General features: G+C 37.4%; 1 protein-coding gene across 2 annotated transcripts in view; it reads left to right on the top strand.

Moving 5' to 3' along the window:
* Positions 1-10,380, top strand: part of LOC149158568 (uncharacterized) — a 93,964-nt gene extending 83,584 nt beyond the window's left edge. The window contains exons 3-4 of one of the 2 annotated variants that reach the window (XM_089437769.1): positions 9,435-9,592; positions 9,908-10,380. In XM_089437769.1, coding sequence (XP_089293895.1) covers positions 9,435-9,592; positions 9,908-10,028 — 279 coding nt within the window. In that variant the 3' untranslated portion in view covers positions 10,029-10,380. Of the gene's footprint in view, positions 1-9,430; positions 9,593-9,907 lie in introns of both variants that reach the window. The other variant, XM_089437768.1, reaches the window with a different exon arrangement.
* Positions 10,381-18,556: the final 8,176 nt, after the last annotated feature.

Raw genomic sequence — 18,556 nt, 5'->3', positions numbered from 1 at the left:
AAGGATGTGAGTTTCTAGGAGAATTGTTAGAGTTAAATAGATTATCTTTTTAAGATTTATAAGCAAAAAATTGATATGAGCAATAACCATCATAAGATGAGCATGGAATACATAAACAACCAGTGCCTTCCAAATATTTGCTCTTTAAGAAATGAAATTATATTTTGCTTAAAATGAAGTGAAATGCTTTCAAATGGAAAACCAAAATAACCCTAAAAAGTGAAACACTAAATTGTTAGCACAAGATATTATAAATGCTGTCAAGATGAATAAGTCTACAAATCAAAGCATGGAAAATATCTTGTTCAAAAGGACGAAAATAACTCAAATGTTAGACCAAAATGACAACAAAGTATGTTACAAAAATAATCTACAAGAGGCTAGGCCAAAGAGTATGAGCAAGCTCTCCTTGTTGACTAGCAATTACTTAGTTTTTTGAAATAGCTAGATATTGATAAATGAAGTACAATACGTAAAAATTAAATTTTTTCAAGTTTGATATTTTGATGCAAGAAATAAAAGCTTTAAGAAACTTGAAAATATCTCTTGCAAGACAAATAATATATAGATGAGACTACCCCGAATGCGGGTGCTTGAGGAGATGGGACGGGCGATCACCAAAGGCCACCTGCCCGCCATGCACAGAAGTGCTGTATTCACATGGGGGAAGGGACATTCTCAGCGGCACGGGATCGGAAATAAAAGCATACAACAGAGGAGCATTAATGCTCCGTTCACCTTCGCACGTGAAGCTGGGCTAGGCTCCTCGGCTCCCATGAATGCCACAGTAATGGCGGGAGCGCCTCGAGGCAAAGGTGGGTGCATTATATATGGTTGCAGCATGGGATTCACAACGCGGATTCAGGCTCTGTTCCGTTTTTTTCTGCCGCCTCTGGCGCTGCTGGTCGCTCCAAGCATTTGTCTTTCTGCCTTCTTGCAGGATCCTTGCCCGTCTGTTTGGTCTACTCCCCCGCCTGTGTCTGGTCTTTCCTTGGCTATTTTGGGATCCAATTCTGCTTTGAGCTCCATTTCGGCTTTAGGCAAAGAGACTCTGTTTGGCCCTGCAGTCATGGTCCGGCCTCGACAGCGAATGCTCAGCCGTCGAGGCACCTCCCGAGGTGGGTCCTCGCGCCCTTCAGTCGACGAAGACTCTTCCCATCACTGCCATTGCCATTGCCCTCGCACTGAAGGAGCAAGCTTCCTTCGGTCCAGCCAATTTCTGGATGCCAGCGCTCCTGGGTCCTCTTCCTCGCCCTCCTTTGGCTCAACAATATTCACATTCAACAGTTCTCTGAACCGTCCCCGGATCAACGCCCATGTTTCGGTGCTCTTCATTGAGGAGGCCCAAGATGAGGGCGATTCCAGTGCTCAACGGGAGACGATGCCAACTGCTGGCTCCGCGAGAGCCATGGAGACACCCTCTGCAGATCCCGTGAATGTATCGGAAAGGCCAATTGCTGGTTCCACGAGCGCTAGGGAGACGCTGATCAGCCAGAACGAGGACGTCAAGATGGAGCCCGTCCCGACAGCTACGGAGGAGGCTCAGGACTTGGCGGAATTCGGGTGGTGCAGGGTTGTGGAGGAGGCTCCTGAAGGCTAACTGCGGCTTCTTCTCAGGTTTCTGCGGCCCGATAGTGAGGGCTTTTGGTCACTTCTGATGTTTTTGGCTATGTACTATTGTCAAAGCTGTGGTGTAATTGTCTGTGTCAATGCTGTTGAGAAATTGTCTGTGTTCAGGTTCTGGGACTTTTTTCTTTGTGGTTGGGAAATTATTTTGGCTCCCCTGCGTGGGATTAGATTACTGGCTCCTCTGGCATCCCTGCGTGGGATAGCCTTTTGGTCTGGTTCGTCCTCTCAGACTGTGAACTCCGCTGTTCCATGCTGCCATCACCTCCAGGCAGCTGGTTCTTTTTGTCAAGTAATGTTGTAATTGTTCTCTGTTAATGTAAATAATAGAATAGATTTACTGAGAAAAAAAAAATATAGATGAGACTATGGAATTCAAAACATACGAGTTCTCCTTGAATATTTTTCAAGAATGGGTTGATTCCTCTGAGAATTTCCCCTCATGCTTGAAAAACTTGAGCAAATAATGATTCATCTACAAAACTTCACCACAAATCATTAAATTGACGTGAAATTAAATAAGTGCAGTGGAAAGAATTCCTAGAGATACATCTATTATCCACTAGAAGCTTTATTTTCCTTAAGAAAATAATTAATTCTTATGCTAATATGAGATAGCTGCATATTAACATATATTGAAACAAGCATGAAATAAATAATGACATGAGGAAATAAATAGAAGCATAACGACAAGTTAAGAATTTACCACACATGTAAGGAGAAGAACACCATCACGCTTTACTCTAAAGACTATTATATTATATTGCAAGTAGTGAATACAATCCCGTAGAGTCTCCTCAAGCACAATAGCTCGTATTACATGGTACAAATGAGAGCTCAAGGCTCTATTATATAGAACTATGAGAGTCAATCACAATGTAGAAGTGATTAAACAAGTGGCATGAGGTGACAATCCCAAAGAGAAATTCGAATTTGTTGAATGGAGCTCCAATGCCAAGTGTAAAAATCGAATTCTAGCAAGTGGACATCATTTTTTTCTTCCCTTATGTGCCAAATTTGAATTTTATGATGGAATGACAAGTGTATATGGGTGGTAACACATGTGGGAACAATTTTCCACAAAAATCTCCACCAAATATTCTCCCAAATCCTCTCAGATGTGCATTAACTTCACAAATTCGAATTTCCAAGTAAGCAACTTTCTCATTTAATGTTAGAAATTCGATTTTATTTGAGCACGTCCTTTCCTTGATTTTAGGAGTCCACATCACCTTGGGACTTCACTTTAACTCCCCCATAATTTTTCACCTCATTTCCACAACATTTAGCATGTGTGGATATTTATTTTTCTCCATTTATTTAATTTATGGTTTAATTAATTGCTTAATTTCCCACTAAACATAGGAAAAGTGGGTTTTGAGGGTCCAAGACACATTATTAACTCCTCAAAGTGTGTTATAGTAGAAAGTTGAGGGTGGGAGGTGTAATTTTGATTACTCATACCCCATATAACTTCTCTACACTACACTTATTACAATTTAAATACAATTTTATTTGCAAATTTTGACTTGCGAAAAATCTAAAAAATAAAAAAATGACTACCTAGACCTAACCAAATTCCACGATTTATTTTGTGTGATCTAGTATGATAATATACATCGACTCTAGACACTAAGATGTGTTAGGGGCTCAACCTTCAAACTGTCACCCTGACTTTGGGGTAAGAAGTGAGTGAAAAAACCCAGAAAATTACTGTGAAAAAGAAGGGATAATTAACCAGATAAAAAAAACACTCCAAAGTGTACTCGTTTGCTAATTGAGTCCCAACATCTTAGGCCTTTTACAGACTCAAGAAACTCATCATTACTAGTATCACTTATTACAATTCCCCGTAGCATGTGGAATTGGGTACAAGAAAGATGATAAGAAGATAGAAGTAGAGTTAAAAAACTCTGTTGACTGATGATATGTGATGGTACAACTGTCTTTTGGATCATCCTTGGGCGTGGAGTCTTCATATAATCATCAGGTGCCACTCGAGTGGTCAACAGGAAGAAATAGAGTAAACCAAACTGTCCAAGTCAGCTTTGAAGAGTCAACTAACAGGGAATAGAGTGTTAGGAGGTGAATACGAGAGTGGCACTGGTTCTACTTCAGCATCAATATTTGAAACCAAACCTGTAGTTGTCTCATCATATTTTATTCTTAGAACCATGTCTGGTTCACAACCATCTATCTCTTCAATTATTAAAAAAAAGGAAAAAGAAAACGCTGACAAGTTGTTGGGAAAGTTTCTTTTTTGGAGTGATATTCCTTTCAATGTTGTTGTTGATACTATTGCAATTGTTGGCCCAGGGTACAAAGTCCCTTCTTATGATGACTTTAGAGGCCACATTCTTCAAAATGAAAAGGTTGACTGCACCAAGAGATTGGAGGAGTTTAGGGCATCATGGGCACACATAATGCACTATGGTGGCAGATGGTTGGACCGATCAAAAGGGTAGAAGCCTTATAAAGTTCTTGATTAATTTTCCCAAGAGGACAATGTTTATGAAATCTGTTGATGCATCTGCAATATCAAAGATGCATGATTATTATGTGATTTGTTGGATGTGTTTATTTTGGAGGTGGGTCCATAACATGTTGTCCAAGTCATAATGGACAATGCTGTAAATTATGTTGCTGCTGGCAAGATGCTTATGGAGAGGCATCCTACTTTATTTTAGACACCTTGTGCTACAATGCATTGATTTGATGTTCGAGGACATAGGAAAAACCCTTTTGTCAAAGATATTGTTGACTCATAAAAAAACATTACAAAATTTGTATATAATCATGCATTTGTGCTTCATTTAATGAGAACATTCACCAACAACAAGGAGTTGGTGTGCCCCGCCATTACACGGTTTGTGGGATGTCAAGAGAATGTTTCTTTCAGATCAGTGGCATGCTTTGACATTTAGCTGCAACCCAGAGGGAGAGGCCATATGCAGGTTAGTTTCATACCAGGAAAGCTTCTGGGCGGGACTGCAAGAGGTGTGCAACATTACTGAACCTTTGGTAAAGGTTTTTTGATTAGTTGATGGTGACAAGCCCGCAATGGGCTACTTGTATGAGGCCATGGACAAGGCCAAAGAATCCATTCGGACTTACTATAATGATAAGGGAGATGAGGGGTTTCAGAAACAACTCCTCATATGGGAAGTGATCGATGAACGATGGAACAACACACTTCGTCATCCCATTCATGCTGCAGGGATCTACCTGAACCCCGCATTTGCTTACCCCTGTGGGTTCTTATTTGATGCGGAGGTCATGGATGGATTCTTCACCTGTGTTAAGAGGATGGTGCCATCTCCAGTAGAACGTGCAGAAATCTCCAAAGAAATGGAGATATACAGGATGGCAGGTGGCACATTTAGCATTGACATGACTGTGGTTGATAGGAAGATTAAAATGCCAGGTATTTTTTAGTTTGTTTCAAATTTCATTCTCTTCAAGTTCATAACTTGATACTTTGCTACAACTTTCAAATCTCATTTTTTTTTTATGTTTATCTTATTTGTAATTTTGTTGTAGATGTATGGTGGAGAAGCTATGGTGGCAGAGTACCCAATCTGCGAAGGCTTGCCATTTGAGGGCTCAGCTAAACATGTAGCTCCTCAGGATGCGAGTGCAACTGGAGTGTATTTGAAAAAATATACAACAAGAAGCGCAACAGGTTAAAACTTAAAATATTCCAAATTTCCTATTAATTTTTTGATGTCACTAAATATTATTTTTTTATAATTATTATTTTATGACCCTTATACAAGTTGGAGTCCCAGCGACTTAATGACATGGTCTACGTCTACTACAATCTTCGATTGTGGGTGAGGCAACTTGAGAGGACACCTGATATGGAGGCCATCTCATTGGATGAGATTGACACCATTGCTGCATGGAGGGTTGAGGCCGAGAGGCCTCTCATGGAGTCTGCCGCTGATTGGTTAGAGCAGGAGGTAGTGGAGGGGGTAGAGGAGGAGGAGGAGGAGAAGAGGAGCAACAGGAGGAGGAGGTGACACCACCTACCTAGGCTACCCCTGTCACCAATAGAGGACGTGGTCTACCTCCTGTAGCTCCTAGTTCTTCAGCTTCTAGAGCACAATAGAGTCCACTGCCAACTCCACCGCCATCTACATCTAGAGGGAAAGCTATTGCATTTTCTTGCAAGAGAGGCAGAGGAAATCAATAGTATTAGTTATTTGGTTCATTTCATTGTATATGACATTATGACTCATGATATGAGATACATTATTATATTTTTTGTTGATATTTTGAGGCTGAGTTGGGACTCAGGACTTACTATTCAGGACATGATTCACTATTATGTGTGATGTAGCACTATAAATGATATTACACATCTTATATATTAGTTCCTTTATCATATTTATGTGTCAATGCATTTATTTTATGTTGTAGATGCTATTGATAGTAAAAAATTGAAAAAAATGAATATTTTTGTATTTGCTGATTTTTTTCCTGATTTTCACAGTTTTTTCCCGATTTTTTTTTTTTTTTTGCTGATTTTTTCCCCTCGCCGATTTAATCCCAATCGCGATTTTTGCAACATTGATTATTATGATTATTATTTATTAATATTATTTAAAAAAATAAATAATATTCATAACATCTTTATTTAATGAGATTCAGAGTTGATTTTTGGCTCATATTCAAGTACCCGTTTTGTATGTTGCATATGTAGCCCCACTTATGTTTGTGTGCTTAAACGTTATCTTTCAATAACTAGTTGATTGTGTATGTTGCAGTTGTTTCTGTAGTTGTGCTATTCACACTTGATGTTCGAATTTGGATCACCATATTCCTGTGAAACCTTGGGAGATAGTATGCCTTGCTTTAGTGGTAGTGGTTGAATTGCCACTTATCAAAAACCTACACCAGTTAGCTTGACACCAAAATGGCTAAATAGAGATTCCTTATGGCATATTGCTATTTGATCATCTATAGATGGTAGACTTGATCTAACACTAGAAAGTAATTGTTGTCCAAGTTTGATGACAATTCACTGTGTGCTTATTGATTTGGTGTTGCGTAGTTGTCAGTTACATGATTCCAACCTAATTAATTACATAGTTCCACCAAGTTTCCGAGACATGGGGACGGGGGAGCGGGGAAACGCAGGAGCGTCCTATGCAAAATCTCCCCACCAATTTTTAGGAAACGTGGGGGACGTCGGGGTCTTTAACACAAGGGACCTCGACAAAAATAGTAAAAAACTAAAAAATTATAAATATATCTTTGAAATTTTATAATTTAACTGTCTTTATCATTATATAGCACTTACATCTTGGAGGATAAATCGATGAATCATATCACTGAAACAAATTTAAAACGAAAAGCATCATACAATCATACATGTAACTATAACATTGTACAATGAAAATAAAAGTTTAAACCATATTGAAGTTCAAACTGACTGAATATTGAAATAAATGTCAAGTCTGATACGTCAAGATTCAAAATTTTATAGTGTCAAGTCTAATATATCATATATCAAGGTTCAAAATAAACTAAAGTCTACTACTGAAGTCTGAAACAAAAAAGCAGATAACATAAGAACATATCAAATGGCAAATGAGCATAATTGCTCAAGGTAATGCCCTGCTAGTCTCTGCATCCATCTGCTACATGAATAAATCAAGTTCAACCATGTCACCATATGAATAAGAATCGCTTGTATTCTCAAACATGCTAAGTGGCACACCGACCAACCCCATATGTGTCTCATCAAGTCCCTCCATATCTACCTGTGCAAGATCCTCTAGATCAACATCCCATTGAGTTGTTGCTCCCTTCAAATACTCAGGTGTCTTCCTATGGTCAAGACGTAGGGCACTATGCACAACAACTAACTTCTCCTCTCTTCTAGAGGTAAACTGGTTCCTCCCCACCCAATCGATTCATAGTATATTTATAACATTTTATAAAAAAAGTTTAGGGATTTGACTTTTTTTTTTATGATTTGACCTCGATTTTTTTAGGAAACACAGGAAACGTTTCCTCCATTGGGAGGAAAGTCCCTCCTTCCTCATGTTCTTATTTTTTGGGGAAGTGGGGAAACGTCCCCTAGATGTTCCCATGTCCTCAGAGCCCAAGGAAGCGCAGGGACGCGTTTTCCAGGTGGGGGGACGCGTCCCTGTGGAACATTGGTTAATTGTCATAGCAGGATTGTAAGACATGCATTTAACTTGGTCCATAGTTTTAAAACTCGGTCTCGGACTCAGAATAGGCCGAGGGTTGACTTGGACTCGGGCTCAAAACAGGCTGAGGGTTGACTTGGACTTGGACTTGAACTCTGTATCAACTCGGCCTAATTGATTTCAATGACTCGGTCTTTGTAAAAATAACAATATATATATATATATATATATCTATGAAAAATTATATTTTTAAAGATTTTCATTCATGTTTCCAAACTCGAAGCATTAGAATAATAGAGAGAAGACCACATATGATCAAAGTGTGCTCATGAATATATCTATTATATCAAAATGGCACCCAATGCACTATCCAATATATGTAATATATAGAGATCAAAACAAAAACACATAACCAACGCTGCTCCAAAAACCAACACTTTAATGACAAATGTTGCTCCAAAAAACAACTTCCAATGCTGCTCCAAAGATTGCCCAAGAACCTCCTCAACGCTGCTCCAAAGACCAACTCCAACTGCTTACAAACTCCTCACAATTGCTGACACAAATGCAATGAGATAGATATGAGGAAATATGAGGGGGTTGGGTCACCTTTATAGGTATGGGGAGGGGTAGAGGGGTTACAAAGTAGTTTAAACAAAAAAAAAATGTGATTTCAAGTCCACTCAGCCTGCGTTTTTTTCCTGTCACCGAGACTGACCAGTTTAAGTTGGGCTCGGTCTGTCCGGCTGGTCTGTTACTGAATTGGTGACCAACTTGGCCGGTTTGGTAACGGTCCAGCTGCCGAATTGGATAATTGACCTAGTCGGTCTGGGCAGGGGTGTGGCTCGGTCAACCAGACCGATTCTGAGTCAAACCGGCCTAGTTTTAAAACATAGACTTGGTCAAATATCCATTGACAATTTATTGTCTTTAAACATTTATGGAATGCCTAAGAGGTCATAGCTTCAAATTCAGAGGGGTAGAGTATGCAGTATGCACACCTGTGTAGATTTTAGCAGTAAAATCACTGCGCAGAGTTGGAACCATTGTCCCTCAAACAAGGGTTTCATACACCAATTTGGTGTCTGGCTTGGCTGTGAGTCTGTGATCTTAAAATTAGATTATTATTTACTATTATCATTATTAAATTTTTATATTTTGAGACGCATTGATCTGTATTAATTGCTAAGCATTTTAATGACAAAAGGGCATTCTGCTTGTATTACTATCTGATTATTTGCAATCCATATATCTTATGGTGATTTATCTTTATCGATCTTGATTGTTCCATGGCTTTTCATAGAGTTGTTGATCTACCGTGTTAGAAATTTAAAAGCGATCCTGTTTTGCCTCCATTTTCTTTGTCATCAAACCTTACAATCTTTCATAATAATTGCTTAGACGTTAAACCTCCTAGCCAGGTTTTTTGTCACGGTGATTCTTTCCCTGCATTGAACATATGATATATAGACGTTATTGTTGTTGCAGGTATGGCAGGTAGCATTTCTTTAGATAGGTTTTCAACTTTTCAGTAGAATTCTTCTTGAAGATAAATGTATCTGTTGCCTTTGTCTTGCTCAACAACCCGTATTTTGGTCAAGTCATTTCTTTATGCTGATTTTGAATTTTCTGCCTTCTGTTAGGCAGTTTAATTCTCCGGTCTTGAGAGGGTCAAAGGATGCACTTCTAAAAGTCCTGGAAGACGCATTGACGAACTTATATGGGCTAATTGGAGGAGCATTGTTGATAGATCTAATTGATTTCAAAGTGGAGACTGGGATTGCAACTTTGCGCTGTAGAAAGAGGTCCGTACTGTCAGTCTATTTTTAAATTTAAATATTGAGCATGTTAGGTATGTGCTATGAAAGTGAATGCTAGCTAGGCACACTGATCAAAAGATGATGACGATTATGTGGCCAAATGTGCACTAGTTTATAAGCTGTAGTTTTGGAGGACAAGCTATTACATTTGTTTCTTTGGATATGGGTAGTCATCGATGTTGCTATTGTATAGAATAAGCATATGCATCTGACCAGTTACAGTTGTTTAAAAAGGATTCCCAATTGCCCTTTCTTTGAGTTAACCTGTAGTTTATTTAGAAGTCTTTTTTCTGCCTACAGTGATGAACAACTCATTTGGGCTGCAGCAGCATTTGTGGCCAAGTTCAATGATGTTCCATGCCAGCTCAAGGTATTGGAAGTATCTCCTACCCTTGTGCCTCATGTGGAGTTGGACGAATAAGTCTGACTCCAAACAATAATTGGGCACACTGGAAAGATATGGTTTCTTGTCGCAAACAGAGGTAGAAGGTGTTGGTGAAATAATTTTCTTCAAGTTAAAGTTTGGCGCCAGAGCTAGCAGGCAAGGGAAAGGGCTGTATTGTTGTAGAAGTTTGTTTCTAGGATGGTTGATTTAATGAAATATATATTTTTTCCCATGACCGAGATAATTCTTTTGTAGAAACAACACCCCCATGTGGTGAGATGTTATCATATAAATATCTTGTTCTCAGTTCTTGTAATACATATTTTTGACGCTTCTAATAAGTTGAAGCGTGATTACATTTTTGTTTGCTTTCGTTTCCTTCTTTTTCTATCATTGAGCTTAGCGAGCATTAACCATTGACAGTAACATGTGGCCATTTCTAGTTTCCTTTCCAAGAGTTAGTGCAATTAGAAGGCACCCTGTACTACTAAACTTTTGGGTTGGAATGTTTTGCGGGGCACACATTTTTGAAAGTTTTGAAGTATTGATGACATTTGTGTGCTGGCTTGCTTGTTTTTTGGGATATTGAATCATCCATTAAATTAGTGAGTTGTTTGAGATGTCAAAAGTTCGTACAAATGCTTACGAAGTGCCTCCCTCACATGTTGCAACCATAACTTCATAAACATTTACATTTATCGGAAAACAAATCTGTTAGCATGGAATACAACCTCCTCACAGATTGGGTAGTGGGTGATCATCCGTCATATTGGAAGCCTTGATTGAGGGGATGAACCATACTTATCAAGAAATCTCCTATGCAATTGAAGTACGCACTGGTGGTGCTACTCATCTTTGTCGCTTTCCACGCTTTCAAATTGCATATGCATTTGGTCAGTAATCCATATCTCTACACACTCAAGGTGTCCATCATAACACATAATTATAAATAAAAGTGAATACTAATCAATGATGTTTACTCTTGAAGGTGGTAACGCATTAAAATATATTATACCCAAGTGCAACCAATATATTCTAAATGATGATGTTGATATCGAAAAGTGCTAACACCATTGAAAGGTATTTTACTTCAACACAAAACAATTAATCAAATAATGTTGAAGCCCAAAAGTGGTAACGTAAGTCACATGACTTGGCAATATAGGGACACGAGGATTGGAGTGAGTGTGCAAGATGGGTATGTAGACTCCCTAAAACATGGTATGTAGGATGCATATTAATTGAAGAAATTATAAAAATGAAATATATAAAGTGACATAATGAACATTGAGAAAGTAGAACTACATCATAAGATCAAAGGTAGAAGGATAAAATTAGAAACTAATATAGATAATTAAACCATAAACTCATAAATGAAAAACACATTTTCTGATTCATTGTCAGATGAAAATTTGAAAATGAAACAAGGTAGTAATAGCTATTATACTATCAATGGAATGCCAATGGGCAACAACCCTTCATTAATCGATGGTTTTGGTGGAGGAACACTCAATTGGAGCAAAACTAAGAAATAACAAACTTAAAAAAAAACTCGAAGTTACCTTGCACCAAACATTAAAAATTTTGAGAGATAATTTAACTTTGCACAATATTTGCTTCCTTCATCAAATGATGAATGAACTCCTTGCTCAAACTCATGTTTATATGTTTTAAAAGCCCTAGAATTGTTTTAATTTGTGCTTTTAGTACCTTACGTGTTGCACATGTGGGCCTTATGTGTTTGACACAATGTTCCACCAAGACGCGGGTGCGGGGAGACGCATAGGGGGGATGTGTGGGAGTACCCTCAAATTTTAGAGAAATTTCGGGGATGCGGGGGGATGTCGGGGTATATAATTTTTAATTTTATATATATATATATATATATATATATAAAATTCAAGTTCATATTCATTGTTCAATAATGAAAGCGTAAATATTAAATAGACTAATAGTAATATGGATACCAATACATTGAAATTTGATCCACACATAAAATTAAATTCATAATTGAATTAAATAATGACATACATTGATCCATCCTCATCATTCATATGACATACTCATTATTCATCTATACCATGAGATTCAATAATGAAATATTCAAATACATTGATCCATATCATTCATCGTTCATCATTCTACAATCTACATTGATTTTAAAATTAAATTATCATTCATCGTTCTAGAATCTAAATTGAAAGCAAAACATACTAGTATATTACTATATACTATATACTTGATACTGAAGCTTTGAGGGGAGATGCCCAAACGCACCCCTTTTGGGGAGTCTCGTCCCCCATACTGGGGAAACGCACCCCCTTGCGTCTCCCCAAGACTCCCCAAAAAGTGTGTGGGGAAACACACCCCTAGTAGACTCCCCGTCCTGGGTGCGTGGGGTGTGAGGGGTGCATGCACTCGACCCTAGGGGACGCGTCCCCGTGGAATATTGATTTGACATATGTGGGACATGCATTCAACACAAGGAATGTTTCCTAGGTGTTGGACATGTTGGGCCCTCACATCCATGTCTCTGATAAGTGGATTGACAACAAAGGAAACATGTGGTACATATCTTTCTATTGAGATCATTACAAGATATTTACCATAGTGCATACAACACTAAATCAATATTAGAATGGATACAAACTCGATACACTTTCATGATGATCTATTTTAAGGTCATAACCAAAGTTCATTTTTCGTACTAGGGAGAATACTAAATTCAATCACTAGAATTTATTTGATATAAAATTACAAAGCGCTGCAATACGATGTAGAATGCTCTATCTTGAGATAGAGGAAACATGATAGAATCTTGTTATGCTTGGATTGAGGGAATATTTCTTGGAGGGCGTTGGTGGTTGCTTGTGGGCCCAATTACCGTTGAAATTTCCGTGAATTGAGTTTTAATTCAAAACAAAAAAACTCACCTCTTTGACTAAATATTTCCTCGATCTTAACTCCATGAATTTTCAGCTTTAGAGCTGTTATGAAATACAATAGATACCAAACTATTTATAGATGTTTTAGCTTTGAGAATAAAAAAAACACAACCATTTTGAATTTTGAAGTGATTCATTTTTTTAACATTTAGAACAACTTAAAAATCATGACTTCAAGAAGCACATGCTTGTGAGTTAGAGAGAGAAAATATTCTTGATTGCAAGAACCTAATGACAAGAAAAGTTAAGAAAACCAACACTAAATAATTGAATTTAGAAACAACGACAACATGAATTTAAATAATAATATAAAAATTACACCAAGTAATTGGCTATGAAAACAAACATTCATAAGCCCAAGATCTCACTGATACTATTTATAAGCGGCCCATTTACAAATAGTTAAAAGTCCCTGAAATCCATGAAATTAAAAAGTATGTACTTAGGAGGCCTGAGGGCAAAGGGAAAATATATTCCTAATTATAAGAACCAATAATGGGAGGATTTAAAAAAAAGATTGAATAATTGAATTCAGAAACAAGCACTTATAAAATCAAAGTACATGGTTGAAGTGGCCAATTTTCAAATAGATAAAACAACCTACGAGCCATGATTATGAGAAATATATGCTCAAGAGGCTTAGGGGAAAATGAAAAATATATTATTGAGCGTAAGAAATGAACAAGAAAAAGTTGTGTGTTTTTGTTTTGTTTTTTTTTTTTTATTGCTTCAAAATCACACTTTGGTACTTGACTTCTATCCAAAAAGATGTAAATGCTTTAGTTTTTGAATTTCAATTTCAAATGAGTAGGTTGGTGTCGATGTAATGACCTCGGGAAACATTTGCCCAAGAGGACAAATGACAAAGGGAAAAAATGACATTCTTGATTACAAGACCCTAATGATATAAGGAGTCTTTTAAAAAAAAGTACATTAAGTATTTGAATTTCAAGAAAAGAATGTGCTTAATAGGCTAGATAGCAGAGGGCAAAGAGGTTTCAAATTGCAGGAACTTAATGAGATGAACTTATTTCTTAAATTAAAGCACATTAATCATTTTACATAAAAAACAAGAACTTTCACAAACCAAAGTAGGTAGCTACTTTGATTTTCTAGGTTGTTTATTTTTTTAACTCAACAAAATTGAAAACCATGACTTCAAGAAGTATGTGCTCAGCCTAAGTGTTACCTTCTAAATTTGTACATGAGATGTTCAAGTCCCAAGCAACAATGCAAACATAGGGTAATCTTTGAGAAATCCTACTCAATGTCACCTCAATAGGATTTCCCTTCACTTTAGATAGGCTTTCCTCTAGCACAAGTGGGGTTTTTGTTGAAAAAGGTAGCTAGGTTCGGTCTCCATAATTATCATTTGTACGTTTGTCATTGTATATTTCATGTAAAAACAAAAGAAAAATAAATACTTATTTTTCAAAGCACAGGGTTCATGCTCAAGGCAAAATATTATTTAATTCTAGCATGTTCTTCATGCTTATTATTATTTGTATTGGTTAAACTCAAAGACTTATTTATAGCTTGGATATTTTTTTTTAAGTTGTAATTTGAGTCAAAGTCACCTCAAGATGTCATGTCGACCCTGCTTGTCAAGTCAGCCCTACCCCAAAAGAAACATCTATTCAAACTCCTCTCGACAATATAAATAGAGGCTGAATTGAGCTCATTTGAGGATAAGAAATTTGCATGATCTGATCTTAAATAAATCAAGAAGAAGAGTGAAGTCAAGGGAGGCCAAAGTCAGAAGTTTGCATGTGTAAAGGAAGGTTTTTTTTTCTTGAGCTTGGATATGTGATAGTTCTGTCATGACACCTCTTGTTGAAAAGATTGCTCTTGATGCTGTACATGTTGCTGGTCTTTTGCTGTTGATGGATTTGCTAAAGGAAGGAGGGTTTGACTTGGCATACTAAGGGTGAGGGTTGGAGTCTTTTTATTGTCATGTGTCTTAGATATCTCATTTTGATTTGCTTCTATAAGAAGATATGTTTTCTGGATTTTCCCCTTTATGGGGTTTTCGCCCTAGCTTGGATCCTATATCTTGTGTTCTTTGTTTCTTGTGATCTTCATGTTTTATACATTTGGTAATTGTTTGATGAAGAGAACATAATAAACATTAATAAGAATCCAACAACATTCACAAGTAATTATCGAAAAAGAGAGATCTATCCTAATATACAGTCAACCTGATTTCTCAACATGGTAAAAACTAAGGTTGGTAATCTAAAGATCACATTTCTGTTGGCATTCTTGAAGAAGACTCATCACCGTTGTAGCTGACACCACTCCACTCAAAGAAGATCATTACATCTGTAGTCTGCAACATCCAAAGGGTCTGAAACCTATACCCTTTGTTGAGGATCCCATCTCAAGGAAAAGATTGTTTCGTGCACTCTTATATGCACTTGGTCTAGTATGAATAGAAGGACAAAAACCGTGAAAAACGTGTTGTGGGTGACCCTAAGATCCGATCTTGTGATCCGAACTATATATGTCTAAATATTCTAAAGGCGCAAATTAATGCTAACACTGTCCTCACTCAAGTGGAAATTTTATTTTAAACGCAGTACCAGATTTGAGCCTGCGTTTCCTTGGATTGGTGTGATAATGCTCAATGGATGGCATTTCTACAGAATGGCCCGCATACATGACTGTGGGTCGTATTTACCCTTCTGTGGCTCGATCTATATACAGTGGTTCGTATATTTTCTGAGGCATGCATTGTATTCCCTTCCCTATGGACCGCTTGCTATAATGATTCGTGGACATATTTCTGTGGATCTTATTATGAAATGGCATGTATAGCATTCACATCTCTGAGGCCCGCATTGTATCTTTTATGACTCGCTCTTCTGTGATCACATTCTTTTTATGGTCCGCTCCTTATCCCCGCGGTTCACATAATCATGGATCATATTTTATGTGGAGCCTCGAATCTATGGCTCACATTTTGTGACTTACTTCCTCACTGGATCACTATCACTATGCTCAATATACTCCATGGCTTGATATCTATGTATTTGCTATACACTCATGAGGCTCGTATATCATTGCAGTAACATTACTTTCGTCTATTGCTCGGATCATATCCCTGTGGCATCACATTTGATCTCTGACTGACTTTTTGTGGCTCATGTACCTATGGATCGAAACATTTACACTATACATGTGGCTCAAATATTTTTTTTTGTGGATCGTTTTACATGGATTGCACTTGATCATGGTGGCCCACACCTCTTTGTGACATGCTATATATATCATTAATGATCTCTGAAATCACATTGATATTACAGTGTCTCAAACTTGACATATACCTCTGAAGTTGCACACATATATCGGTGACTTGGATTGCATTCATTACCATGCATCGACTTGCATACATTATGGTGGTGCTTATTCAAAACTCGAGGGTCGAATTATACTTGTATGTCATCACTAATTCTTTGTGTGAGGGCTGCATCATTACTGTGGTTTGCTTCTATCACTAGTGGCATGCATATCTTGTCTATGCCTTGCATAGCTTGCCTATGACTTGCATAGCTTGCCTATGACCTGCATATATTGTTTATGATCGCACAGTGACTCTATGACCAACAAAACAATGTCACTGTGACTCCTATATGTATAGCAACCATGCCACTGAAAACTACATTTGAAAGATGGATGGGGTACTACATAAAACCAACCTATATGTGAAGTTTGTCAATGCAATAATAATTACCTATAGTCGCATACATATTCTTGTGGCTTTGGCTCGTGCTAATCTCTAAAGCTTGTACGTATTTTAGCAATTCACAATTATCTCTCTATGGCTCACATTAGTAATCCCGAGGTTCACATTGTCTCTATGCCTATAGTTTGCAAATTTGAAGCATGAATAATTATCCGTATGACGACGACTTGGAGGCATATGATAGTGACTTGGTCTCTATGATTAACTTGGAAACATGACAATGATCTATACAACAGTGAAGCATGACTATGATTTACATAAGAGTGACTTTGGTTGATGGTAGTGACCTATGAATATATGACAATGGAGAATTATGACAACAATGCCTTATGACAATTGTACTTTTATGGATGTAACCTTGACATATCAGTGACCTTGATTGATAGTAAAACAATGATCCATGATGACAGTGAAAGTATGATCCATATGACAGAGGCATGGGTGTAATATATGTGACAAAAACTTGAAGACTATGACAGTAACCTTGTTGAATAACAGTGATATGGAAAACAGAACAATGATCTCAGAAAATGCAGAAAATTATATGGATGGATGATTTACTATTGGACAATAATAGGATAACAAACATCAGGGCGGTGATTTATGTATATGACATTGATGTGATGACTATGATGTAATTGTCTAAGTTGGATCAACAGATAGAAGTTCAGCCACCTCAGCTACTAGACAATAAGAAAAGAAGTATGCCTATCAGGTTTGTTATTAGAAAGATCCATATCTTCTAAAAATATTGTAGGAAGAGTTGGATATAGAGATATACTTAACATAATCATGAAATGTATTATTTAGAATGAAAAGTCAAGACTCTTCCATATGGTTGAGGAGCATGACAGATAGGCTGAACACATGTTGATGTTGATCAACATCCGATATGGAATCTTGGATAACATAAGAAAGAAGAGTAATGGCAATTTTAGAGGGAGCTAGTAGAACAAAATGGCTTGAAGGATATTACAACTTGCATTATGAAAATAGACTACGCAAAAGGATTGTTGATCCCAGAGGGAGCACACAACATGATTTGACATTGATCTGGCAATGTTTTGATTGGGATATGTTTTGGCTCCATGGAAGGACTCACTACAAAATCATGTACAAAGGTTGGAAAGGTAGCAATCAAGTTAACATGTTTGATGATATTGTACCAACAATTATTTGATTCAATTTGGGAGCACATGGATTGAGTGGATAGAACTAATGATGGCTTGAAAGAGCATGAGGACAGAGTTGAGATTTGGAAAGATGATATGACTTATTAAAGAATATGAGGCAGAACTCTGTTATGAAGGATAGAAGGCATGTGCTAACAGTTGTGAGGAAGTTTGGTTCCTTGAAGATTATAGATAAACCATTTGATGACAAAATTGCAGGATGTACAAAAAGGTTGAAGTTTGATATGGTGTGATGTTGTTAGGAGCCGAGAAACCCTGTCACGAAGATACAATGTCAAAGAATTTGGCTCCATTCAATGTTTGACATCCAGGAAGGTCGAATCTTAGGTATGATGTAATGTGAGAAAGGAGCCCTACAACGACAATCATATCTCCACGGAAGAACAAGTATAACTAATTTATTAGTGAAGTATGAGACAAGCTAATACTTGTGGTTATGCCTCCCTAGTTGAGAGGGAGTAAGGATCTCCTCCCTGGTTGAGGAATGATGGTGGACGCCGTATTCTCCATTTTTCATGCACTAGGCCATGACTAACAACTAGAAGTCTAGTGAAGGCATGATTGAATATGCATATGGGACCGATACTCCTTGAGGATTTGGAATCTAGGATAGGTAGTAGTCCCGTGGATTGATACTCTTTAAGGATATGATAGGGTATCCAATATAAGAGTATTCAAAGA

The sequence above is a fragment of the Pinus tabuliformis genome, chromosome 5_2, assembly GCF_031772625.1.
Source record: "Pinus tabuliformis cultivar Carrire ecotype Pingquan chromosome 5_2, CPIR1, whole genome shotgun sequence".
In the NCBI taxonomy this organism is placed as follows: Eukaryota; Viridiplantae; Streptophyta; class Pinopsida; order Pinales; family Pinaceae; genus Pinus; species Pinus tabuliformis.
This window is presented reverse-complemented; position numbering and strand designations above follow the sequence as displayed.